This window comes from Tiliqua scincoides, chromosome 3 (genome assembly GCF_035046505.1).
Source record: "Tiliqua scincoides isolate rTilSci1 chromosome 3, rTilSci1.hap2, whole genome shotgun sequence".
In the NCBI taxonomy this organism is placed as follows: domain Eukaryota; kingdom Metazoa; phylum Chordata; class Lepidosauria; order Squamata; family Scincidae; genus Tiliqua; species Tiliqua scincoides.
The window spans coordinates 188616429-188643288 of record NC_089823.1 but is presented as its reverse complement, the minus strand read 5'-3'; the positions used below and the strand labels follow the sequence as shown (position 1 = coordinate 188643288).

Below are 26860 nucleotides of genomic sequence, written 5' to 3'. Positions count from 1 at the left end.
TATTTCTTTACTCAGCGTGTGGTTGGTCTGTGGAACTCCTTGCCACAGAATGTGGTGATGGCGTCTGGCCTGGACGCCTTTAAATCTATTACGGGTTACAAGCCATGATGTGTATGTGCAACCTCCTGATTTTAGAAATGGGCTATGTCAGATGCAAGGGAGGGCAACAGGATGCAGGTCTCTTGTTATCTGGTGTGCTCCCTGGGGCATTTGGTGGGCCGGTGTGAGATACAGGAAGCTGGACTAGATGGGCCTATGGCCTGATCCAGTGGGGCTGTTCTTATGTTGTTGAGACAGCAAGAGACCTGCATCCTGGTGCCCTCCCTTGCATCTGGCATTCTGACATAAACCATTTCTAAAATCAGGAAGTTGCACATGCACATTGTGGCTTGTAACCCGTGATGGACTTTTTCTCCAGAAATTTGTCCAATCCCTTTTTAAAGGTGTCTAGGCCCAGTGGCATCACCACATCCTGTGGCGAGGAGTTCCACAGACCAACTACACGCTGAGTAAAGCAATATTTTCTTTTGTCCTAACTCTCCCAACACTCAATTTTAGTGGATGTCCCCTGGTTCTGCTGTTATGTGAGAGTGTAAAGAGCATCTCTCAAGCCTCTTTATCCTTCCTATGCATAATTTTGTATGTCTCAATCATGTCCCCCCTCAGGCGCCTTTTTTCTAGGCCGAAGAGGCCCAAACATGTTAACCTTTTATCATAAGGAAGGTACCCCAGCCCAGTAATCATTTTAGTCGCTCTCTTTTGCACCTTTTCCATTTCCACTATGTCCTTTTTGAGATGTGGTAGCCAGAACTGAACGCAATACTCCAGGTGTGGCCTTACCATTGATTTGTACAACGGCATTATAATATTAGCCTATATGTATAATATAATATTCTCAATACCTTTTCTAATGATCCCCAGCATGGAATTAGTCCTCTTCACTGCGGCCACACATTGGGTCGACACTTTCATCGAGTTGTCCACCACCGCCCCAAGATCTCTCCTGATCTGTCACAGACAGCTCAGAACTATTAGCCTATATGTGAAATTTTGATTTTTTGCCCCAATGTGCATGACTTTACACTTACTTACATTGAAACGCACCTGTCATTTTGCTGCCCATTCTGCCAGTTTGGAGAGATCCTTCTGGAGCTCCTCACAATCACTTCTGGTCTTTATCACTCAGAAAAGTTTGGTGTTGACTGCAAACCTAGCCACCTCACTGCTCAACCCTGTCTCCAGGTCATTTATGAAGAGGTTGAAAAGCACCGGTCCCAGGACAGATCCTTGGGGCACCCTGCTTTTCACCTCTCTCCATTGTGAAAATTGTCATTGACACCCACTCTCTGTTTCCTGGTCATCAACCAGTTCCCAATCCATGAGGGGACCTGCCTTCTAATTCCCTTACTGCAGAGTTTTTTCAGTAGCCTTTGGTGAGGGACCGTGTCGAACACCTTCTGAAAGTCCAGATATATAATATCCATAGGTTCTCCCGCATCCACATGCCTGTTGACCATTTCAAAGAATTCTAAAAAGTTCATGAGGCAAGACTTACCCTTACAAAAGCCATGCTGATTCTCCCTCAGCTCCTTCATGCTGCTTTTATTAGAATTATAAATATATTTTATTTCGATGGAACTCATTCCTTGGGAAAACGGTCTTTCCTTATGCATCTTTAAGAAACTGGAGATAATGACCAGAAAACTGGTATAGTGAGAGTTGATGTGTGGAGTTGGGCATACTGATTTGCTAATTCCAGGTTGTTCCCGTGATGAGCAAAGTAAAGTTAGCATACTGGTGCCTAGTTACTTGTGCCTTGCCACAAGTCATAGAAATGAGACTTTGGACTGAAGTGTGTGTGTGTGTGTTCAGTTGTTGTGAAGTGAGAAATCTCTATAAAATATACAAATTGAATGATGTAAAATTTATCTGAATTGGGAAAAACACAAGACACAACTGGACCATGGTTTCAGATGGGATGGATGTTTGCCTTCTGTTGCCCCTGAATATGCTGAAACGAGAGTGCAAAACTTTTAGACTAAAACCTTCTTTCATATCTGCTCCTATTTCTTCCTTATATACCGGGGTGCCCAAACCCCAGCCCAGGAGCCACTTGCGGCGCTCTGGGACTCCCAATCTGGCCCGCAGGGGGCCCCCAGTCTCCAATTAACCTCTGGCCCTCCGGAGACTTGCTGGAGCCCAACTGGCTCTGATGCAACTACTCCCAGTGTGAGGGCAACTGTTGGACTTCTCGCGTGAGAATGAGGGCTTGCTGCTTGAAACACTGCTTGCTGTTTGTGATGCAGCAGTGCTGCTAAGGAAAGGTCAACCATGCTTTGTGCAAGGCCTTTTATAGCCCTTGATCTATTGCTAGACCTTCATTCATTCATATAAGCTCCATCTCTAATAGATTCATTCATGTAAATTTATTAAAATTTTAAATGTAAATTAATTATTTTTTTCCCAGCCCCCAACACAGTGTCAGAGAGATGATGTGGCCCTCCTGCCAAAAAGTTTGGACACCCCTGTTATAGACCACAGGCTGCCAAAAGCTTTTAGAAACATGTCTGTATTACAGGAACAAGGTTGTATTTACCAAGACTTGTTTAGCTCCACCTACTAATATAACAAAGGTGAAGGTGAGTTTAAAATTTAGCAAAAGGACCAGCCCAAACCTTTTTTCAATTCACGTATAACACGTTCAATTTGAGCTCCGGGCATCCTGTCTATGAAGGGAACTTTAGCAAACTAGTCTAAACTCTTAGTTTTCATACAATCCTAAAATGCATTCTGCAAAAGGCTTTGGTCAAAAGCAATAAAAGGGTGAACTGTATTTGTTGGAGACTTACCCTTAAGTAGAAGATCCACTATCTGCTAATCATTCCTATCTATCTTTTTTAAAATTTCATAGTAAATCTGAAAAACTCCACCAGTTGGTCTTGGTCAGAGCTAGAGTTCAAAAGCAAATAGATTATAATGTACCCATCATACTTCTGCGGTAGTCTGCTATATATCTGCTGGGCAACTGTAAGTCTTGTGGGTTCTCATTTGTGAAAATAGTAACTGAGAGAACTGGAGCAATAGAAACTGACATTGCTGCAGATTACAGGGCAGGATATATAGTACAGAATCTTGCTGCTACTTCAGAATACCTAGAATCTCAGTTTTTTAAGAAGAATATTGCAGTTTTTTTAAGTGGCTCTCATGATGATGGAATATTTATGCTCCTCTGCCTCCAAAATGTATTGGTGATACTTTGTGTGCAAACATACATCTTTCATGTGAAACATCCATTGATCATGGGTGAGACTCCTGCTTTTAGCACAGTTCAGAGTCATCCTTAGGGTCTCAAACCTGTCTTCTTTGCTGTTTTGCACCATGTTTTTTTCTTCACTTATTTTGTTGCATGCAGCCTCTTATACCTTGTTCAGGTCCTTAACAGTAATTTTGAACCTACAATTCCAAACAACTTAAGCACCTGTCCTTTCTCCCTAAAGGGTAACAGAATGAAGACTGCAAATTAGTATTTCACAATTTGCATGATAACAAAGTTTGATTTTGGGGAGGAAGGGGGGCAAACTTCAGGAGTTTTTAGCACTAAATTCTAGAGCTCACTTTTTCACAAGCTCTTGGGTTTTTTTATACCTGCTGATGAGCTCAACAAAACTTCAGAATTCCCTATGTCAGCCTAGCTTAATTTCTTAACACCTTCCACTGTCTCCAGTATTGTTCAATAAGAAAATCACTTTGAGCCACAAAGGTGCAGATGTAAGCAGGAAGTCTCATTTGTTAGCACTAAGCTTCTGTTTGTATGTTAGTTACTGTGGCAGTGTCTCTGATGTACTAATGCTGTACATGATCAAAGGCTTCCAGCAACGGGGCTCACCTACTCTGGAATAATGGCTGCCAAAAGCATCAGTAGCTCTTTCTAAAGATAATGCAGACTTCTTCCTGAGAGGCAAGTAAATGCTTCAGGTGAGCATTAAAACAGCCATGCTGGGTCAAACAAATAGAGTCAATTGTGATGGGTAGGCCACATCTGGATGATACAGAAAGTTTTTAATAGCATTGAACTATTAAACGATATAGCAGATTCTTGATACTCTCACTCAGCATCTATCTTTCAGTTTATTAATTTGGATACTTAATTATTGTAAGTTAAAGTATTTCAGTGAAGGGAAAACCTTATGGCTATTTCACTTACGAGGCTGTATATATACAGTTGCTAATATATGTAAATTGAGCATCAGTCTGGCCTCCTTGATACGTTTATCTGTATAATTGGGAATTTCCATATGTATGATTGTTGCATGCCTACATTGCATTTTATGTGTACTTCTAGCAGTGTAATGTGTGAAGAATGCCCTTGGTCTAAGAAAAATATTGTATGATGTTTTCCTGCTTCAGAAAATCTAGTTGGCCCATTCCCTGATTATGTTGATGCTGTTTAAGTAACTTTTCTTCTAACATACCAGTGGTCTGACCAGGGCTTGAATTTTTATTCTGTGGGTTTTCTGTTTTTCTCCAGTTTATTTTACAATATTTTGCACCAAAAGAAACTTCCCAAAATTGATTACATAGCAAAGGAATGAAAGGGGGGGGGAGTGGTTACTTTGTTTCAAAAAGGTTCAAAACCTAGTAGAAAGAAACAAGAGGGAGCCACCACTGGGAGGATACTGTGTGAGATGAAAAGGGACAGTTGTCCTCCCTGTCCTAAATACATCACAAGAAGGGGTCTCTTCACCCAGTGTTCAGGGATTAACTAAGAGCCCAATCTTATCCAACCTTCCACCACTGATGCAGCTGCAATGCAATCTGGAGGTAAGGGAACAAATGTTCCTTCACCTTGAGGAAGCCTCTGTGACTGTCTCCCCACCAAATGATGCATCACATGCCCCATTGGCACCGGCCCTGGAAAATTGGATGGGATTGGGCCCTAAATCTCCACTCTTTTTTAAAAAAAATAAAATTGCGTTTGGTTTTTAATCTTATTGATGTTACCTGCCTTGGGTGCCCTGATGTTGGAACTGAAAGGTGGGATAGAAATGTTTTAGAAGTATGGCACGAATATTCATTTTGTTATGAGTGCACTGCATGGATATTTGCTGTTCTGAGCCTGCTGTTGCCTCTTTGCAGGAAAAACTGTTCTGTGGTGCAGTCCTGATCATTCTTAATGATCTTAACAGCTGTGGGGACTCCAAATCTGACTAGGATTGTTGTGGCTCAGGAGAAAAGTTTAATGGCATGGAGTTGGCGCCCTTGGAGGGGCAGTGAACACATGAGCTCCTAGCCTCTCATCCATCTCCCTCTCCAGTCTACTGCTCCACTGGGGGCTCCAATACTCTTCTGACTTGCTGAGACCAGTTGGAAGAGGATTATGGCAGTGGCAGCCTGCTTCCCCCTCCCATGCTGCTGGAGGGAGAAGTAAAAAGAAAGGTGCTGAAGCTCCACATCGCCTCTCCCTGCCTATTTGGTTTATATGAGAGAGGCAATTTGGAGCTCACCCCCTTACTTTTACATACCAGGAGCATAACATGCAGTTTCCTTATTCTGCACCACTTCTTTTTCACTGCTCCCACTCATTTTAAGCAGAAGCAGCACAGAGGAGGGAGGCTGCTTGCTGCACTACTGGTAAGTGAAGGGCAAGAGGTGTGGGAACATGCCTACCCTCCCTCATCCTTGGGGGGCATCCACATGAACACACACAGAGAGGCAGGGATTCAGGTGGCACAGAGGCATGCACTGTCACTGACTTCTAGGTGCAACTTTTATCAGGAGAATTGCGTGGGACGCATGTGGTATTTTACTTTTTAAAAGAGTCTCCCCCAGAACTACAGTCCTGGTACAGAGTTTACAAAAGAAAACTGAGACGCGCCACTGTGTGTTCTCAGATCACATTCTTAACTTAAATCTGACTCTTGTGTTGCTTTTACTTCCTCCTGCTCTCAGGTTCTTCTCAAGTCTTCACTTTCCTTAGTTATGTTAAATAATTTGGTATGTACTTTTGCAACTTGACTTCATATCCAGTATCCTTTCTTGGGATACCACATAATTCTTAAAGATCATGTTTGCCTACCACTGAATTGGTAGAAGAAAAGCAATAAAAGAATACTCTCTCATAGATCATGAATAGGATTCTTGAGATGAAATCCTATACTGTATACACTTTCCTGGGAGTAAATCTCATTATATACAGTGATTACAATTATTGTTTATGTTATACAATGATTACAAAAATACAATTATTTGAGAACACATGCATAGGATTGTGCTATATTATTATTATTATTATTATTATTATTATTATTATTATTATTATTATTATTATTATTATTATTAACTTTATTTCTACCCCACCTTTCTCCCCAGAGGGACTCAAGGTTAAAACAAATTAAAAACATAATTTAAAAACAGATAAAAGCATATTAACAACATATCCTAAAAACAGTAGTCAGATAAAAAGTAGTCAGGTAAAAAGAGCATAGAGCAGCAAATCATAAAAGAATCAAGCCTATAACCAGGTATTTAAAAAGATATTAAAAGATTTGAAAAGATGTTAAAAAAGACCAAGAACTCAGAAGGCTTGTCTAAACAGAAGGGTCTTCAGGCCTCGTTGAAAAGTCTCAAGAGAGGGAGCCATTCTTAAGTCAAGGGGAAGGGAATTCCATAGCGGTGCCACTACTGAGAAGGCCCTATTTCTTGCCGCCGCCCCATGTACCTCCCTAGGCGGCGGCACTTGTAAAAAGGCCTTCTCTGATGACCTAAGAGGACGAGCCGGATTGTACGGGAGTAGGCGATCTCTAAGATACCATGACCCAAAGCAGTATAGGGCTTTAAAGGTCAAAACCAGCACTATGAATTGGGCCCGGAAATGGGCAGCCAGTGCAGCCACCGGAGAAGCGGACTGACAGAGTCAAACCGCCTACCTCCAGTAATTACACGGGCCGCCACATTCTGCACTAGTTGCAGTTTCCGGAACCATCTTCAAGGGCAGCCCCACATAGAGCACGTTACAATAATCTAACCTCAATGTCACTGTGGCATGGATCACCATGGCCAGGTCTGCACGATCCAAGTACGGCCACAGCTGGCGCACCAGTCGAAGCTGAGCAAAGGCCTTCCTAGCTGCAGCTGCCACCTGGGAATCCAGAAGTAGCTGCGAGTCCAGGTGGACCCCCAAGCTGCGGACCTGCTCCTTCAGGGGGTGCAACCCCATTCAGCGCAAGCTGATAGTCTAGCACCTGTATCGAGGATTTCCGAACCAGGAACCAGATAAGAACCTCTGTCTTATCCGGATTTAATTTCAGCTTGTTAGCCCCCATCCAGATCCTCACTGCCTCCAGACAGCGCTATATGAAGTCTTTGATGAATCTACTTGGATTTTTATAAAGTGAAGCTTTTTTAAACAGAATCCTGAATTATAATTTTTGATTATATTTTATAATCTCAGGATTCTGTTTAAAAAAAGCTTCACTTTATAAAAATCCAAGTAGATTCTTCTATAAAATAGTCTCTTAAACCATTTTTGCCTAGCATTGCATATATGTAACGGGTATTAAATATGTACACCTGTGAATTGGGCAGAAATGGGTTAATTATAGTTTATATCCATGTGTCTCACAGTAAAATTGGACTTTTTAACTTGCAATTTTTAGAATCAGTTTTGGAATATGTGTGCAAGAAATTTTTTCCTCTATGCTACCATTTCTAATTTTTTAATGATCTAGTTGCCAATATACAACAACTGGTATAATATCAGTATTAAAATTATTAACTACATAGCGTGGAAGAAAATTATGATGAATAATAGTGACTTAACTTACAAGAATTGCCTGGGGCTTTGCATAACGTGGGTAATTCCAACATGTGCTAAACATTTGTGTATATATCATTTTCTCAGAATTCTGCCTTGACTCTTCACTGGAACAAAGTGAGAGAGTTGACTTGACATGTTTTACAACAGCACTGTTCAAGTAAGGATATCTGGAGGTGAACTTTTAGCACTTTATGGTTTCCTGGATTTGTGGGTACTTATACATATTGTGTGATGCACAACATCACCCTGTGTTTGTTCAAGCAAAACTCAAAGAAATAAGACTTTATTTAAACATTGAGTGAGTTTGTTAAATCAGGTTGGTCTAACAGAGACCACAGAATAAGATGTAGTCTGCACCAGCTGGTACAGATAAACCCTAATTATTTACAGCTTGGTGTATTTCACTGCCAGAAAATACCTTGCTGCCCAGCTAAGTTTTTCTGTTAACACCATCTTTTTATGTACTTACACAAAACATCCTAGCAATTTCTTCATTGTTTCTTGGCACTGGCAATCAGACCTATGGTGTTACCTTGTCTGTCTCTAACTCTCCTGTGTCCTAAAGTCAAACTGAGAGTGACTCTCCACAAATACTCAGAGGTTATAAGTTGGACATTTTGGTCATACCATTACTTCCTTTTAAATTTGTTTAGAAAAGAAGCTTCAACTTTAACATTTGTTCTTGTAGCGTATGATGAACTTTTCATAATAAAGAAGGGAGAGTTGCATAAGAAAAGCTACCAAAATCAATGAAAGATATTCTCATTCCCTACAACTGTATCTGCAGTACAAGGAAAATTCTCTCAGAATGCATAAGTACCTCCTCAATATGCTTTTTTAAAAATCCTTTTTAGACCCTGTTGTTTCCTCATGTGCTATTAAAGATTAATTTCCTGTATGTCAGGGAACTTACCCTTACCCTCTTTACCCTCTTCTCCAGATTACTCCCATTGGAAGTGGGGAATTTTTATTTGGGAGAGATAGTTATCAGTAGCTTGTGCTGAAAGTGGGTTGTGCTGAAAGCTGATAGAACTGCTGCTAAACATATCCATTTATGCAGCACTTCTAGTTTGCAAATTGCTCTACAGTCCAATTACATACATTTGTCCTCGCAATGACTCCATAGTTAGGTCTCATTCTTTCCATTTTACAGATGGTATTGATGAGTCTGAGCCTGGGGGCATTCAGTGAATTCCACCAAATCATATATTTCATAACTTGATTGTGTGTTTTTAAGTAATTATATATCCCATCCATTGCCACTGCAAAAAATTGTAATAGGCACCAAATAATGTGAAATATGAACTTGTCTGAAGCATGATTGATTTTGCAGATACATGTGGCTACACACTGTGGGAAGATGAGAAGAAAGTACTAACCATTAAAGTTTGTCTGTGTCAAATTATCAAAAGATACAAAGAAATCCCAAACTGAATTCAGAAGAACACAAGACCTTTGAATTTTAAAATTCTTACAGATTCTGGTCCTTGTTATGAGAGTGGAGTCTTAAGGAACAGGAGTTCCTTTTGCACAATATTTTTTGAATGGTGCTATCAAGCAGGCAGTAGAGGTGATCTGATAGAAATTATATATTTGGATTTGACAAAATCATCCACTGATGGCTCTTGCATAAACTTAACAGCTAAGGAGTAAGAAGATGGGTCTTAAGAACTGGTAACTAGTTAAAGAAAAGGAAGTCCTGGGTAGAAATAATTCTTACAATGATGGGAGGCAAGTTGTGGGTTTCTGCCCAAAGGTTTGGTACTTCAACCAGGACTATTTAATCCATAAACAATCTGCAGTTGGGGGTAAGCAAGTGTGTTGGCCAAGTTTGTAGATAACATTATTTGAGATGGTGAAAACTGAAGCAGACTGAGCAGAGCTCTCCAAACTGGGTGAATGGGCAACAAAATGGCACATGAGTCTTGTGTACAAAAGTGTAAATTAATGCACATGGTAACAAAATGCCTGATGACACACACAGAGAGAGAGAGGGGGAGAGAGAGAGAGAGAATCTGAGCTGACAGTGAAAGTGATCTTGGAGTTGAGGTGAGTAGCTTCATGAAAACATTGTCTCCGTGTACTGTGGTGCTGAAGAAATCCGTTTAAGAACCTCTGCTGTACACAGTTCCTATTTCCATTTCAAAACAGACATTGTAGAGTTTTAAAGGTGCATAAAAAGGCAACCAAAATTAAGGATTCAGAACATATTCCTTGCAAGAAAGAGACTTTTGAAAAAAAAATGACCCCAAGGGATGCAGGGGAGGGGGGAGATCATCACAGCAATCTATAAAGTTATCCATGATGTAGAGGAAGTAGATAAGAGATTTTTAAGATAACTGTATTTTTTCCTCCTCTTTCATGATACTAGAACTCAGTTACCCATTGAAATTGACTGTAAATTCAGGATTGATACAGGAGAGTGCTTCTTCACAAAAGCCATTATTAAATTCACTTTCATAAGATTGGATGATGCTGGCTTAGATGGCTTTAAAATGGGATTGCCAAATTGGTGGAGGACAGGCTTTTCATTGGGTTTTGGCCATGGTGACTAAATGGCACTCCCAGGTAGAATGCCATCTCAGAGGTGGTATTCTTTAAAGTACCTGTTGCTGAAGGCAAAGAGCAGGAGAGCCTGTTGTCTTCATGTCCTGCTGTGGGCTTCATGGAAGCATCTGGCTGACCACTGGGAAACAGGATATTGGTCTAGACCAGGGGTGTCCAAACTTTTTGGCAGGAGTGCCACATCATCTCTGACACTGCAGGGGCTGGGGGAAAAAAGAACTAATTCACATTTCAAATTTGAATAAATTTGCGTAAATGAATATATTAGAGATGGAACTTGAATGAATGCATGAAGGTCTTGCAATAGCCCAAGGCCTATAAAAGGCCTTGCATAAAGTATGACCAGCCTTTCCTTAGCTGCTGCATCACACATGTGAAACAGCAATCAGTGGAGGGAACCCTCATCCCACAGCTCACACAAGAGGTCAAACAGTCACCCTCATACTAAGAGCAGTTGCATTGGGCCACCATGGGCTCCAGCAAGTCTCTGGAGGGCCAGAGTCTCATTGGAGACTGGAGGCTCCCCATGGGTCAGATTGAGAGTCCCCAAGGGCCGCAAGTGGCCCCCGGGCCGGGGTTTGGGCACCCCTGGACTAGACTAATTCCTAGTTTGATTCAACAGGGATGTTCCTATGTTGGGGGAGGCTGTAGCTCAATGGTAGGTCACCTGTTTTGTGAGCCAAAGATCCCAGGTTTAGTCCTTGACATCACCAAATTAGGTTTAGGACTCTGTAATCCTGGATAGGCAGTACTGAAGTATGTAGGCCAATGGTTTGACACTGTATAAAGCAGTGTCATATGTTCATAATGTTTTAATAGGCTGTCGTGTGTCAGCATTTTTGAGAAATTAATAGTAATTCCATAATCTTTCATATCTCTGTGTTGGCTAAACTTAAGTGATCCTTTATTTACATCTTTTTTTCTTACCTTTTTTATTAGCTAAATATAATCACATATCTAGTAGCTCAAGTTCCTAATCCAAATAGCTAAAAATTGTGAAAATTCACTAGTTTATTGGAATCGTATACCTCTTGGAAATTCTGGCATGGGTTTTTGTTTCATGAAGGTGGAGCACATTTGTAAGCCTGAGTGTTTGTGTTTTGCAAACAGACTTCATACAAAGGCCGACCATGTCCCAGCATGAGAAACCAGTTACAGCAGGCTGGTGGGTGGGAACTATTTGTACAATGCTGCCAAAACTATGGAAATGCTGTGGCGTTTGAAAAGCCCCATAGCAAATGCCATCTGATACTCCATGGCCTGTCTGCTGCCTTAGTTGCAGCTGAAAGATTTCCTGGGAGAAAATGTCCTCTTGGATGAGAGTTTTGAATGTGTGCAAAACAATTTAATGTGGCCTGTTTATCATCGGCTTTTCCCATCGTTTCCTCACTGAGAATCTTTTTCTTAGGGGAATAAATCAGCGACTCTCATTCTAGTCTTCCCACAGTGTCCTGTTGATAAGAGCCCTTAAATATTCGCAAAAGATGGCACTTGGTTCAAGTTGAAATTTTTCAAAGAACAGGGCTTATTTGTTCAATTTCAAGTTCTAAGCTTCTAAATCCCAGAAGAAATTAAATGAGGTGCCTAGAGCTACGACAGCCTGTGATGTTGATTTGCTGCAGATGTCACCTTTAATATCATGCACATCAAATGTATGTGATTTCTACTGTAATGCGGTGCTCTTGCTGCAGGAGCGGTTCTGAATTTAGGAAGCATTATGAAAAAGGTATGGTAGATAATAGCTTATGTTCAGTCTCATTAAAAACTATGCCATAGAAACTCTTGAGGAGGAAGTTATGAACAAAAGAGATGGAGCTTATGTTACTATACCTTAAATGCCCTTGTATATTTGGTTGAGCTGACTCTTTCAGGAGAAACTATCTGAACGAGGCAGATGTAGTTGTATCCTTCGACTCTGAATTCTCATCAGCAGTGGGGTATGTCCTGCTACTTTGGGCATGGTTTAATAAAGCAAATCCTTTAAAGGTTAGAGCAGTGGTTCCCAAAGTTCTTAGGAGGAGGGAACCACCTACATATTTGCTGGAGCAGTGGGGATTGCAGCAATGCAGTCCCCAGGATCATGCTGCTGCCAAGGCTGGGGTGGGGGGTTCACTTACCTTCAGCCAGCACTGATGTCCTGGAAGGTCCAGGCAGTCTGTGGAGCCCTCTGCAGGGCTCCCCAAGCCTCTGTAAGTCTGAAAAATAGGAAAAATGGGCACTTTCAGTTTTCCAACAAAACCAGAAGTGCCTGTTTTTTCTTTTTTACAGACTTACAGAGGCTTGGGAAGCCCTGTAGAGGGCTCTCCAGACCTCATAGGACTTCAGCACTACCTGGAAGTAAGCAAAAAAAACCCTACTGTCCCCAGCAGCAGCAGGATCCTGGGGATTGCATTACTGCCTTCCCCCGGCCCTTAAAGAAACATAGGCCAGTTCTTTCCTGCCTGGTGGGTCGTGACTCACCAGTTTGGGAACCACTGCTTTATTGTGTTCAATGTATTAGTAGAGAAAGTGTTCTGAAGCTCAACAGTAGCTGTTCCTCTTCCTCCTATCAGTTCGTTGAATCGTAAGGGTAGATTTTGGTGTCTGACAAAAGGCATCTTTTTTTTTCCTATTGTTTCCCTTTTCTGATAATATCTCTCTTCACAGTTCTTAGTTTCTCTCCCTTTGAATCAAAACCTTTAGTTTTGACACAGAAAGATAATTGATGATACAACTAAATTCCCTTATAATTGTAGCATTTTTCTTGGTATTAGAGAGAAAGCAGAGAGACCCACAAGGCCTTTGTGAATTGCTGGATGAACAACACAGTACAGTTTCTTCCCTGTGCACCAGGAAGGAGTCTGTTGCCTGGCAATTAGGTAAAGCTTGGAACATAAAAGAATAAAACTTCTGTCTCTCTTCTGCAGATCCTGCTGACTGAAGAATTTGTGGAAAGAATGCTGGAAGACCTAGAAGATCTGAATTCACCAGAGGAAGTAAGTCTACTTGATTCTAATGCTGAAGGGTTTTTTTCTATATTTAGCTGCTTAATTTGCTTAGGTTTTTGGTTTTTTGGCCTGGTTTCTTGGCTATAAATTTGGGGTTCCGCTTTTGCTGGAGCTGTTGCCCAGTGTCCTGGAAATCCTCGTGTAGGTTATGGTGGCTGACTTGGGATAATGTGATCAGAGCATCCAGGGTTAGCAAAGGCTGAATGGATGGTCTCAAAATGTCTGTGCTAGCTACCTCTGCATTAGTTGATGTTATCTTTGTGAAATCTCAATGCAGTTGTTTTCTCAGATGTCCTACTGAATATACATCAATGTAAACTCTGACTCTATAGTGTCATTTTCTGTAGTTCTAGGAAGCAAAGCTAGTTATTCCATGCAGCCTGGCATTATGGTAGTAGACTCTGTCAACTGTGTGGTCCCGTTGCACAACTGCTAATAGTTTCTTGCACGTGTGTCATAAAATTGTCTTAGCATTCACCTACACCATGCAAAAATTTTCATAATTTACCATATATATCTTCTTCCAATACTAAGCAAACTTTACCTGTTACTAGAAGGGCCATCCTAACTTCCACTGACAAAAGTCAATCCTATTGCTTTAATGGTTTAATCCTGTTCAGTGCTAAAGTTTTTGGTCTCTGAATGAGAATACTGAGTTGCCATTCAAATTAAAATGGTTTTCATATTTAACCAATGCCATACTACAGTTCCATTCCAAGATTTTTGATCCTAGCTGCTGTATATTGTTGGAATACCTGGTCCTTAATTAGCAGTCTAGAACAGTATTTCTCAGCATTTGTCCCCCGCTGTTCCACTTTACATGGTCCACCTATTGGAAGTACCCCCAAAAGCAAATGGCAATGTTGTTATCACCAGTTACTTCTGTATTGGGAGGCCAGACGCAATACAATAAACACAGCTAAGAGATTCAGGGTGGAAGGAAGGGCTTTTTTGAGCTCTGCTCACTCAACCGAGCCTCTTACCACTGTTCGTTGCATTGCATTGCTGATCTCACTAACAGATGGCAGGTGTTTGGGAGGTCTTCTTGGACCACTGGACACCTCCTCTAGTATCACCAGCAGAGAAACGCTGCTCTGGAATATTTATAAGCCTTTTTCATGTCTCTCCTTTTTTCTCTCCTAACCTAAAAAACTTCAAATGCTTTAGCCTTTCTTTGTGGGGAGAAAAAAATCCAGCCCCTTAATCAATTTGGTTGCCCCTTTCTGCATGTTATGCAGCTCTACGATATTATAGCTCATTTTTAAAACAGGGTGATCAGAACTGTACACGGAGTTCTAAATGCAACTGCCCTTGGATTTATGTAAAGGCATAAAGGCATTATTCCAGTTTATTGATCTTCAGTTCCTTTTTCTAATCATTAAAATGGAAGTGCCTTTCTAAGGCTTCCAGGAGGCCTTCTGAGAGGTGCAGGGAGGCCATGCACACCCTCCCCAAACCTTAGACCATCTTCTGGATGTGACCAGAAGACCATCTGGAGGATAGAGTGAGGCCCTCCTGACATGGGTCGGGATCCATGTTAGGTTAAATCTACTAGACCCAAACCCATGGATAAGTAGGGCCTACCATATATCAAACTTATTAAAGTCAATTTCACTATGAATTTTTAGTATTGAATTTTGTGCATGTTGCAGCACTCTGAAACCTTGTACACATTGCATGATAGGATTAAGCACTAAATCTTATTCTTTTAAAGCAGGCAAAGATTTTTGAGGAGCTAAGATGGAATAAAAGAAATCAACACAGAATAGGGAATATGAAGTGGTAGAAGTAGGAGTACTTCACTATGGAGCTGATCCCAGATGAACTCTTTGGGAAATATTTTCTTATTAGCCAGAAAGGTTGAATCCTATCATCTTTAGCACTATTTGTTTTGTGTATATTAGACCATAGTGAAGTGTATTAACTAATTGCTTCATTGCCTTTTAGTTCAAACTTCCAAAGGAGTATAGTTGGCCTGACAAGAAACTGAAAGTCTCCATCTTGCCGGATGCCGTATTTGACAACCCACTCCATTAAAGCCAACTGACAACAACTTACTTTATGCTGCCCAGCAACTCTTGGGATAATTAATGCAGTAAAAGCTCTTCCTGCAAATATGAGATGTTGCTGCATAACCACTCCAAATAGAAGAAAGATTACTCAGCCTCCAGAACTGAAGTCTTCTGGTCCCTGGCTTTCTCCTTTTCATTATGGCTGAATTCTGTATATCCTGCATAAGAATGAGTGTGAGACAAAGAAAGAGAGAGAGAAATATTTAACTATGACTTGTAGTGATAAAAATCCTTTCCCTATTTAGCTGGCTCTAGACCACCCTGTTGCCTTAGCTCAGGGTTAATGTGCCTCCTTTGCCTGTTCCACCACACATTGTTCAGGTGTAAATCCCTAATTCAGTGATTAGATGTGTGTTCCTTAACTCCAAAATTATTTTGTTAGTCAAATTTCTCCTAAACAGAATTTTCCCTTCACTGTTAAGTTCTTTTTACTCCAGGAAGTTATGGCATGCCCCTCCATACACAAGCACATAAACTGAAAAGATGCTGATCTACTGTGATTTTGTACTAGGAATTGGCAGGTATGGGAATAATGACTCATCTGACTGCCATTGGCTGAGCTGCGGTGATATCACAGAGGACTAGTCTTCCTTGCGCTGGGTAACTTAGTGTTTAAATCATCTTTACAACCTTTAGTATTTGAGACCCATGGACCTCTTATTTGAAATTAAATCCTTCAGTTTACTTGTTCTAGAGAGGAAATGACTCAAAGCTCAGGTATTCTTTAGGAACAGTGGTGCAGAAAGAAATACCTGGCAGCCTAATCTTATACGTATTTACTTAGAAGGAGGTTCATTTCTGTTCAGTGGGGCTTACTACCAGGTAATTGTGTTGTTTGTACTTTAACTACATCTATGTGATGGGGCAATGCCCCTCCCCAATTTCTCATCAGTAGTAAGATCATAATTAATGACCTATTTCATGGTCACCATTGAAAGGGCAAGTAAATGGACTATTAGATTTTATAGGCTTCTCTCTCTGGATTGTGGCAAAAAAAATGACACAATATGGATGGTTTGTTGAGTTTATTTATAATCTTGATATAGCCAGCATTTCTGTTTTCTTGAAATGCATTTGGCTTTCCTGTTGCTGCACCCTTGCTGAAGTTTGCTATAGATTTCTGCTAAACTTACGTGTCTCCAATTGCAGTCCTTTAATTTGGACATATCTGAGAGCCTGCTCTTTTCAAGGCTGATTTAAAATAAGACTTTATATTTTGTCATGGGTAGGGGTGCCAATGCAAAAAAAACAAAACAAATCTGGGATGGCTTTCCAGGTAAAACACTTTGAACTGAGGTAGAAGTTTTGCTGACTGACTTTTTAAAACAAGGACTTATTCCAAAGTTTTGCTGTCCTGGTCTGTCATATTAGCCCAAATCTGTGTGTGTGTGTGTGTGTGTGTGTGTGTGGTCCTTTAAGAGCAACCTTGCCGTGCAGTTTGCTTCGATTTGGCAAAGTAATAGAGCCATGTCACAATGCCATAGGGACCAAGTCTAGGAAGTATATGAGTACCAGGCTTTTTATACAACGATGCTCCCCAAAGAACTACAGTATTGTTTGTAGGTTCCCTGTCAAAATGCTAGATGTCTCTGCTCTTTATGCATGGTAAAGTAAGATTTGGGGTAGCATGATACACTAGTCCAGTGTTTTTCAAACTGTGGGTCGGGACCCACTAGATGGGTCGTGAACCAATTTCAGATGGATTCCCATTCATTTCAATATTTATTTTTAATATATTAGGCTTGATGCTACCATGGCATGTGACTGCATTTGGGGAAATGTTACAGACCTGTATTTGAACTAATTTGAAGCTACTATGTATATTCTTTTAACAATGTTAGTCAGTGGGACTTACTTCTGGGTAAGTGTGAGTAGGATTGCAGCCTAGAATTGCTAAAAATTTTTCCTGCTGGGCGATGTCACTTCCAGTCATGACATCACTTCCGGTGGGTCCTGACAGATTCTCATCCTAAAAAGTGGGTCCCGGTGCTAAATGTGTGAGAACCACTGCACTAGGCTGTTCTGATATTTACATGTCATAAGACAAAAAGATTTGAAAGATACTTACTAGTTTAGGTTTAGTGTTTTGGATACTGTCACGAGGCTTTCAGTGAGTACCATTGAAATCAATCTCTAATGGAGGAAGAATTGATGGGCTGCTAATGCCAAATAGTCTTAGCATGTAACACTGCAGAGTTCAAGCAGGCCGAACCCTAGAGTGCCCTAGTGGAATTTTTTGGCAGGCACTTGGTGTCTATCATTCAAGTGTTACTGCCAGATACCTTGCATATTTTCTTCGCAAAAGCCATCCCTATTCGTCCCTAGTTTTCACAGACTGCAGCTGAGGCAGTAAACCAGTTTCTTAACTCTACTGTTCTCAGACTGCAGTGGGATCTCATATGATTGAATGTCTTGTTAATGCTTTAAAAAAAAAAAAAAGATGTTGTATATAGAAAATTCGCACATCAGGCTAGGATTCCTCTGCATAGGGAACTTTTTCTTTTTATATGAAGGAACATTCAGTCACAGGAGCCCTAAGGTGCTCTTTCAAGAAATTAAACTACCTTGCTTTGAGAGCCTGCTTTTGGGACACTGTGTTTTGAAAATCTTGTGTCCCATTGTCACATATTTACTATAGTGAGGTTTCGCATGGCCACGCTATCTCTCTTCAGTTTCTTTTTTCTTTTTTGATTGGGTATAGAGTTGCTTGTCTGAGAAATGAAAGCAGCAATTTTGGTGGCCAATTCTTTTTTTCTTTTCTTTTTTTCTCCCATGGAGGAATAGATAGAATGGTACCCTGAACTGCAAAATCCCTATAGGTTTCTCAGGAAGGATCTGTGAGCTGTGAGTAGATCCTTCTCAGGAAGGATCTACAGAAGCTCATGATAGCTTGTGCAACATTCATATGGATGTTACTCTGCCATAACATTTTTAATGTTTTGTCCTGTATGAGAGTTCTTTTGCAGAGGAAAGGAATTGTCCCAAGGTATGTCTTTTTGAAAAACTTTAAAATGACTCTCATATGACTTGCAGGCAGAACATTCATATTTAATAGCTGCCTGAAATGATCCATTGTCTTGGCAAATTCAAAGGTAAGGTGCCTTGATGTATATTTGTTTAATCAGTAACCGTTTATGGCAGTTGCTGCTGGAAGCTCTTCTTGTCAGCTTCTCAGAGGACTTAATGGAATGGGTTTGGTCTCTCCAGTGGACTGCATATCAGTAAGTTTTTATGAGCAAACACTTGGGCAGTTATGGACAGTTGTGCTGACCATTTCCCCCCCCCCCCCCCGAGGAGGGAGAAAGAGTTTACTTTGCAGGTTTGCTCTCTGTTAGTTACTTAAGTGGCTTACAGGAAACTGGAACTTTGGCTGCTCTTCAGTTGGTTTGCACCTGCTGCTTAATCCCTCAGCACCTGGAGCTGTAAACACCCTTCCTGGGTTGCTGCAACAATTATTAACTTTCAGTGCAGCTGCTGTACCAGTCATATGCCAGGACAGTTCTAGCCTAGACACCAGACCAAATGGTAACAAAAGGACCATTCCAGAGTTTGCTATCAAAATATGAAACAGGCAGAAGTGAGCAAAATCCGGAGAGGCAGCAGAATGGAAGCTATAACTAAGGGAACAAAAGCTTGATCCTACTGCAGGCAGGCCCAGTATGTTGTGGTGCTTGGGAACTGGGCCCCGTAAAGCAATTGCACATTTTTGAAGAACAAACAATTCCAGCCTAACTCTTGTAGGTCTCCCCCAGTATTGGAACTTGGGGAGAATCTAGACTTAAATAAAACAGAATCTGCTCTGCTCTGGAAAGCATAATGACAATGTCATTGTCCCATGTACAGTCTGATAAACAAGATCAGGGGAAACAAGTTTAACCAGTTTAAGCCATTTCTTCCCAACGTTGCATAAACACAACAGGGATCAAATGCATACACCTGTAGAAATTGGGCAGAAATTGGTTAAGGCACAAGGACACAAATTGAGTGATAGCATGTGACTTCATGAAGCACATCCACCCTGAAATAATTTTTCAACTTAACCTGACTGTTTTTTTTACAACACATTTTTTTACAATACGTTTTTTATAATACATTATGGAGATAGCACACTGAACAAAATATAAAACAACAAAGATGGACACCCCAATAGCAGCATGGGGGGGGGAGGGCCACGGAAAGTGATTACTCTTGGAGTGATTCTTGTAGGTGACTCCACACTAAACAAAGGGCAGAGAGAATGGACTTGCCTCGGAGGAGGAAAACCCCCATTCTGACACCTGTTTTGTGTATGTCTATACTACACAATACCCCACATTATTTTCTGATGCCTAATTCTGAACTTGGTCTCTTTGCCAAGTCAGAACATGGCTGAACAGAGATGTTCTGTATACAGCATATTCTGTACAGCAACCCAACAACCTGCTTTGCTTTGCAGAGCTGGAAGGCATGGCTGGCTCAGCCATGAAGCACCGTGTTGCAGTTTGCATCTGACAGGGGAAGTGAGAAGATTGTACATTTGGGGTTCCCTTCACCCCAAGTCTGCTGCCACCTGCTTACAGCCTGCCACGAGCAGGCTGGATCCATGCAAGCCACATGGATCCACTCACTATAAACAAGATCATCTCTGGTTTTTTTGAGGGTGCCACCACCCTCCAACAAAGGCAACAGCAATGAGAGTGATGCTGTTTGGGTCAACACTGCTGGAATGATAGTGTGCCCCTATGGAAGATGAAATCATGGATTTCACATAAATACCAGTTGAGTTGAGCAGTGCTGTAGGATCCAACCCCACTCCACTCAGTTTTTCCAGTAACACAGGGAAAACTGAGTCATTTAAAGAAAATGTCTTTACACAGGATCCATATGCATGAAGCAAGGGAAGAAAGGGTCAAGGAACAGATGTATTTGCAAAAGTGTTTTTAATGTCTTGTTGCAAGAATGTGTTGGTGCTCAAAAGTTTTTCCCCACTACTACCATCATTATAACTTATAGGAAGGAAGAGAATACCTTAGTATTCTGGAAGATCCTTTCACATCTTTATTTGCTTTATCTTTTTCACATCCTCCTTGTGGCAGGTCTCTAAAATGTCAAAAAGAAAATGAGCTCTTGTAGCTGATGTGAGTTTTAAATGGATCCCAAGGCTGACCTGCCTCTTGGACAATTAACCTTTGGGTATTGTGCACTTGGCTGCTGCTTTATTTCATATACAGTTGTTTTTTCTTATTGAATTGCTTGCACACTACAAAATCATAAGTGGTACATTAGCTTCTGTAGTACTATTCCCGGGCTGTCAGAAAGGTGCACCTGTCCTACAGCCAGCCTGCCAGCTAACAGAGGTTGTAGAACTATTTTTTAAAAAACCCCTCTGTTTGCCTGTTTCATGATTCAGTGCTGGAATTTGAAATCTCTCATATTGGAATAACATAATTAATAAATGCCAGTGTGTAAAGTAAATGTTTAAAGGCATGCATCAAACACATTTTAATTTAAACAAAGGAATTTGTTTAAAAGCTCAAACATGGAAGTTTACTTGCCAGCTGATTATTCTGATTTTTCAAATGCTTTTTTTCCCCTCCCTTCTCTCTCTGTTGTTTCCCTTGCTCTTTTCATAGTGAGGGTGGAAATCAACATGGCTACTGTTGTTTTCTTCCCTGGGGCACCGATGTCAAAGGTCTGCCATTCATCATTGCTCTTCTGCATAATGGAGGGAGGGGAGGAAGGTAGTGTGAGCTCTGTTGATGATTTTGTAGGCCTTGCAGTAAGTTAGGGTGGCCACTGCCAGCTGTGGTTAATATTATGGGGAAACCCAGGAGTGTGCAACTGTTTTATGATGCCAGTTAGCTTAGATTTAAACTGAGTATTCGCTTCACCAGTTTCCTTTTCAGCAAGGAACCGAATCTCAATTCTGTATATTGATTTCACCTACCTTAGGGAAAGTGAAACCTTATTTAAGTGATAAAACGGAGTTAATTCAAAAGATCCTGTACCCTGATTGCTAATGTACTGCACAGTCCAAGGCCTGGCCCAGCCTATCCTCCTGGCTTTCCTGGAGCTGCATTCTACAATTTACAGTACCAAACTGCCATGGTGAGGAAAGCATCCCAAATTCATAAGCTTTATGGCCCACCCCCCCATCCTTGAATTTGTTTCATATGCTGGACTCTGGAGGAGAGTTTGAAAGTGTAGCATTGGTGTTCCATTCTAACAGATAAGATTATAACTACAGTTAAAAACAGAAAATGAGAGTTTTTAAAAGGAATAAATTGATATAGTGTCACCTTGCAAATAGAAGGATCACTTTCCTTCCTGAAACCATGTGATCTCCATAGGAACCAGAGTTCACTGTTTAGGCAGAGGATTTATACTAAAAGCTTTTTTATAAAAAAAAATAGAGCTCTTGTTGGTTACAATAATTCTATATTTTGGATGGTTGTAGTGCTAGAAAATTTTGAGTAAAATGGATTATTTTGCCTTTGGAGGACCTGGTCCTTAGACCTGATCAACTTTTAATTCTGACTGCTGAGGCTACTTTAACAAGCTTCAGCTAAAGTGAACATTTTGTATTTCAACCGTGTATGTGTGTGTGCTCGCAGTGGTGTTCCTTTACAAACAAAATGTTAAGGACATTGCAGAAGCTGGTCTGAAACAGACTTGCCTTTCCTGCAGTCAGATTTTCAGTACTTTGTAGTATGCCTTTTTTCTACCAAAACAAACCAGACAAATGGAAACCTAAACTAGCAGAGGTTTTTAAGATATTTTATATTAGTTTTTAATGTATATTCTTACATTATCACAGTGCTGGTATGCTCACCTGCACAAAACTACTTTTTGTAATATTTTTGTGAATCACAAAATGTTCCCCTCCGTGTATTCAAAGTGCATTAAACTTGTTTGCATAGTTGTGTCTTGTGTACATTTATTGAGTGATTGCAGAACTGATAAATGAAGCTTTATTCACTCACTCTTGTTTAACTTTGTCGTTCCAGCCATTCTTGACAAGCAGCAGCCTGTTTAGGGGGCCTCCTCTGTGTGTGTGCACACATTAATATAAGTGCATTGGCCCCAGCATTTCCTTATCAGCAGCCCTCTGATGTGAACTTTTTCACACAATATAATCCGCCTCAGGAAAAGTCTTGTGGTGTTAATAATTTCTATCACACTACTTTTTATTTCCTTCTTTCAAAGTTTCACAGGTTTTGTCGTTTCTGTCTTCACAACTCCTCCTCAGAGGTAAGTTGCTACTACTTGCATTTTAAAGTGCTGTATGTACTTTTACCTATTCAATGTATGTAGCTAGTATGGTCTAGTGGCTAGAGAGTTGTACACTGATCTACAGGGCTTGAGTTCAGGTCGCAACTCCGCGAGCCTCCATATTCCTCATCTGTAAAATAATAGTGATCCTCAGTTCCCCAACTGTAGGAGTGATTACTCATAGGAATATCACAGGATTGAAGATGGAGACTGATAGTGACTTGTCCAAGGCCAAAAAGTTGGATTGGAGCCCAACACTAACCTGTGGATAGCCATTCTTAGGTTTAACTCCCATAACCAATTTTTTCTCTCTGCCTTCAAGAAGGGAATACCAGAGAAAATGAAGGCTGATACTATGACATTTATTGGACCAAGTTATCTTGGAAGATATCTTACAGCACTTTGGGTTCTATGCAGTTTTGTTAAGATAATAGCAGGAAAGCACTGACCTTTACCACATAATAAAATTGACCCTATGTGTACACACAAATCTCTTGTTCAACAATATATTGCAATCGAAATGAGAAGTGTTGAAGAGGCTATATTGGGGCAGGGGGGAGGCATGGCAAACACTTTGCACAAATATCACTGATGTGATGATGCAGTGATTTTTTCAGCAACATCAAATAATTTTGCAGTCATGTGTTTATACTCTGTTAATTTCTTTAAGGTCACAGAAAGGATGAGTAAAATAATAATAATAATATTGGTATTTATATACCGCCTTTCTGGTCATCTGATGACTCCTCTGACTTTATTCAAGGCGGTTCACATAGGCAGGCTATCTCAAACTCCTGAGGGGATTTTAACAATAACAGAAAGGTTCTCTCTTTCAAGTACAGCACAACATTTCAGAGGGATCTTTCACGATCTGGTGCCACTTCTGGAGCCCTGTTGCCTCCCATGCTTGGCAGCTCCTTCATCTCTCACTTGAAGGGCAGTCAAGGGGCTTCTTCGCTTGCACCAAAGAGCAGGTGGAATAACTCATCGCAGCTTGTCAGCTGCTTCAAGGTCTTGCCATTCATGCAGCTGCCGGTGGCCTCAAACTGGTGACCTTCAGATGTTATCTTCAGGCTAACAGAAGCTCTACCCTCTAGACCAGACCTCCTGCCCATAGAATAGAATATCTTGAATAAGAGGTGAGGGAATCAATGGGAGATATATTCTCTCTTCCATCGGGCACTTCATTGGAGTGCCTTCCTAGAGATTGCACTGAAGCCTTGCTCCTCCCCCTGTTCCAAAGAGAGACTGACTCATATAAGCTTTGTTTCTTTCTCTCACTAAAGAGCAACAGAGGTAACCAAATCCAACATAAAGGCTTACTGTGGACTCAGATGAAGCAGGTATTGTGCTAGAGTGACAACATTCTGGTGCAGTTTCCCTCCCACATATGCATACCCCAGTTTCTATGGTCACAAATGAGCATATCAATTGTAAAAGTAATGTGTGGACATGACATAATATGGCTTCAAACAGACCAATAGCTACAAGGGCCCTCCTAACTGTACATTGCTGCCCTGGCTTTCCTGTTTCTTATCAGAACCTCCCTCTTATTTTATTGCATCCATTGCTGTCTATTCATGGAGGTCTGTATCTCCTGTAAAGTTGCAACCAGATTTCTGAGCTTTAGAAGCATCTAGAATGTGTTTTGGAAGTGCCTTCCTATCAATATCTTAAGGTCCTGCTTTGAGATTCTTCCTGCAGTTGAATAATATGTCTAGTCTGGACATATGTCTAGTCTGGCAGGAGGTCTGGTCTAGAGGGTAGAGCCTCCGTTAGCCCAAAGATAACATCAGAAGGTCGCCAGTTCGAGGACACCGGCAGCTCCCTGAAAAGCTGAGAATGGCGAGACCTTGAAACAACTGACAAGCCCAGCTGAGTGATTCCACCTACTCTTGGTGTGAGCAAGAAGCGTCTTGGCTGCCCTCCATGTAATTGTCAGCCTGCATGGGAGAACTGGAGGCCAGAAGTGAGACCAAACCAGGAAGATCCATTCTGAACTGTTGTTGGTTCTTGAAAGAGAGAACCTCCATGATTGTAAAAATCCCCTTGAGGGATTTAGAAATGCTTGCCTATGTAAACCGCCTTGAATAAAGTCAGAGGAGTAATCCGATTACCAGAAAGGCGGTATATAAATACCGAGTTACTATTATTATTAGTCTGCCCACTGGTGTCATTTTGTGGACAACTGGAGCACAGCATCTCCCAGTGTTTTTTTGGTCTGTATCTGAAGGTTCACATCCAGCATTCTGATTCTCACTGGTCAATCAAATATCTCTGGGAAGTGTGCATGGCAAGGCCTAAACGCAAGGCCCTGCTCTCCACAGATGCTGCCACTGGTATCCAAAAGAATACTGCTCCTGAAATAGAAGTTCCTTAAAGTCATAATGACTTAAAAGCCTGCAACTGACTGCCCCTCTGTTAACTTGTCTAATGCCCTTTTCAAGTAACCTAAGCTAGTGGCTATCACCATAGCTTGTGGCAGTGAATTCCATACATTAATTATGTGTCATGTGAAGAAGTCATTTTCCCTCTTAATCCTGACCCTCCTGCCAATCAAGTTCATTGGATAGCTCTGAGTTCTAGTATTATGAAGGAAGGAAAAGGATCTCTCTTTTCCCTTTGTCTTCACCATACCTCGTTTCAGAAACATCTATCAAGTCTTCCCTTAATCTCCTTTTACTTTCTGAACTAAAGAGTACTAAAGATGTTAGCTCATCCTCCTAAGGATTGAATATAGAATATGTGGTATGCAATTCACAGGTACCTGAACTGTTGCTTAACTGTTAACCCAAATTCTGAGACCAGAATAAATTTTTTTTTGCAGAATTTGGAATGTATTATTGGTATTGAGTACATTGCAGGAATATTCTCATGTGATCAAAGGTTAGGCTGTACCTGACACATAAAGAATACATGCATATAGATGAAGGTGTAGAGGGAGGCACAAAGAACAGCAAGAATGGGGTGGTGATTTAATCAGCCATTTAAAAAGATGGTTCTGTGCTTGGTACCTTCAGGCAATGTGCATTTGGCCTGTGGCACACAGTTAATATTTCAGTTGCTTTGAGGTTGGGCTGAATGCTAAGCATCCACTGAGGCTGGAGGAGATCTGAAGCAGTTTCTTAGGGCCAGCAGCCTATAGGCAATGATAGACTTGCTTTGCAAACCAGCCAACTCTTACTATACCAGGCAGCAGTCAACTAATACGGAGGCTGAGATAGTTTTATTACCACTTTATAATGTGTTCTGTAACCCCATTGTTGGCTCTAGTCCTTGACTGTTTCATTCAAATTGCAGCAAAGTATTTTTTTTCCTCACTGATTTTTTTTAAACTGTTGATAGTTCAGATAAACTTTGTAAGAGTCAAGCTGCTCAGTCTACCTTTTTCTGGTAGGAGGTCAGCTGTAAGGCATACCAAACTAAAAACAAACATATTATGCTTATCTGCTACACAGTGGCATCGCTAGGAGGGTGCGGGCTACAGCAGGAGACATGCGTGGTGGGGTAACACCACAACTAGCCAAAAAATTTTAAATCTTGGTATTTTTGAATAATACCATTATGTTATTTATCATTTTATGCATAATTTCATGCAGGATGCAATGAAACAAACCACGTTGAAATATCTATTCTATCAAAAGTTACAGCCAAAAAAAAGCCACTGATGGGTGGGGCAATGGTGAATCACCATGCCCACTGCCTGGGGCATTGCCCCGCCCAGTGCATGGGAGGAATCCATCATGAGGGTGATGCACTGGCCTCCTGTACTGTTTGACTGACACAAAAGCTAGTGACGCCACTGCTACTACCAAGTCCTACTATGTTCAATGGGGGCTTCTCCCAGTTAAGTGTGCATAGGATTGCAAACTTTCTGTGCTCCAGCAGCAACTATAATGCCAATGCTGAAGATGCTTCCAGAGGAGGGAGATGGAAACTAGGTCTCCCACCACAGTAGTAATAGCTGTGCCACCATCAATGTAAATCCTGCTAGTTCATCTGCAAAAACAGTATGGTGTAGTGACTAGAGTATCAGACTTGGGAGACCCAAGTTCCAATTCCTGCTCGAGTTCCAATCCCTACTCAGACATAAAATTCACTGGATGACTTTGGGCTAGTCACTATCTCAGCTTCTAACTTTTTCATAGACTTGTTGTGAATATAAAAGG

At 41.0% G+C, this 26860-nt stretch overlaps 1 protein-coding gene across 2 annotated transcripts in view; it reads left to right on the top strand.

Annotated features, from left to right (window-relative positions):
- The window catches only part of SUFU (SUFU negative regulator of hedgehog signaling), a 105151-nt gene extending 82836 nt beyond the window's left edge, over positions 1–22315 (top strand). For both annotated transcript variants that reach the window (XM_066620809.1, XM_066620808.1), the window contains exons 11-12: positions 13288–13356; positions 15316–22315. In XM_066620809.1, coding sequence (XP_066476906.1) covers positions 13288–13356; positions 15316–15405 — 159 coding nt within the window. In that variant the 3' untranslated portion in view covers positions 15406–22315. The remainder of the gene's footprint in view (positions 1–13287; positions 13357–15315) is intronic.
- The last annotated feature ends 4545 nt before the right edge of the window (positions 22316–26860 follow it).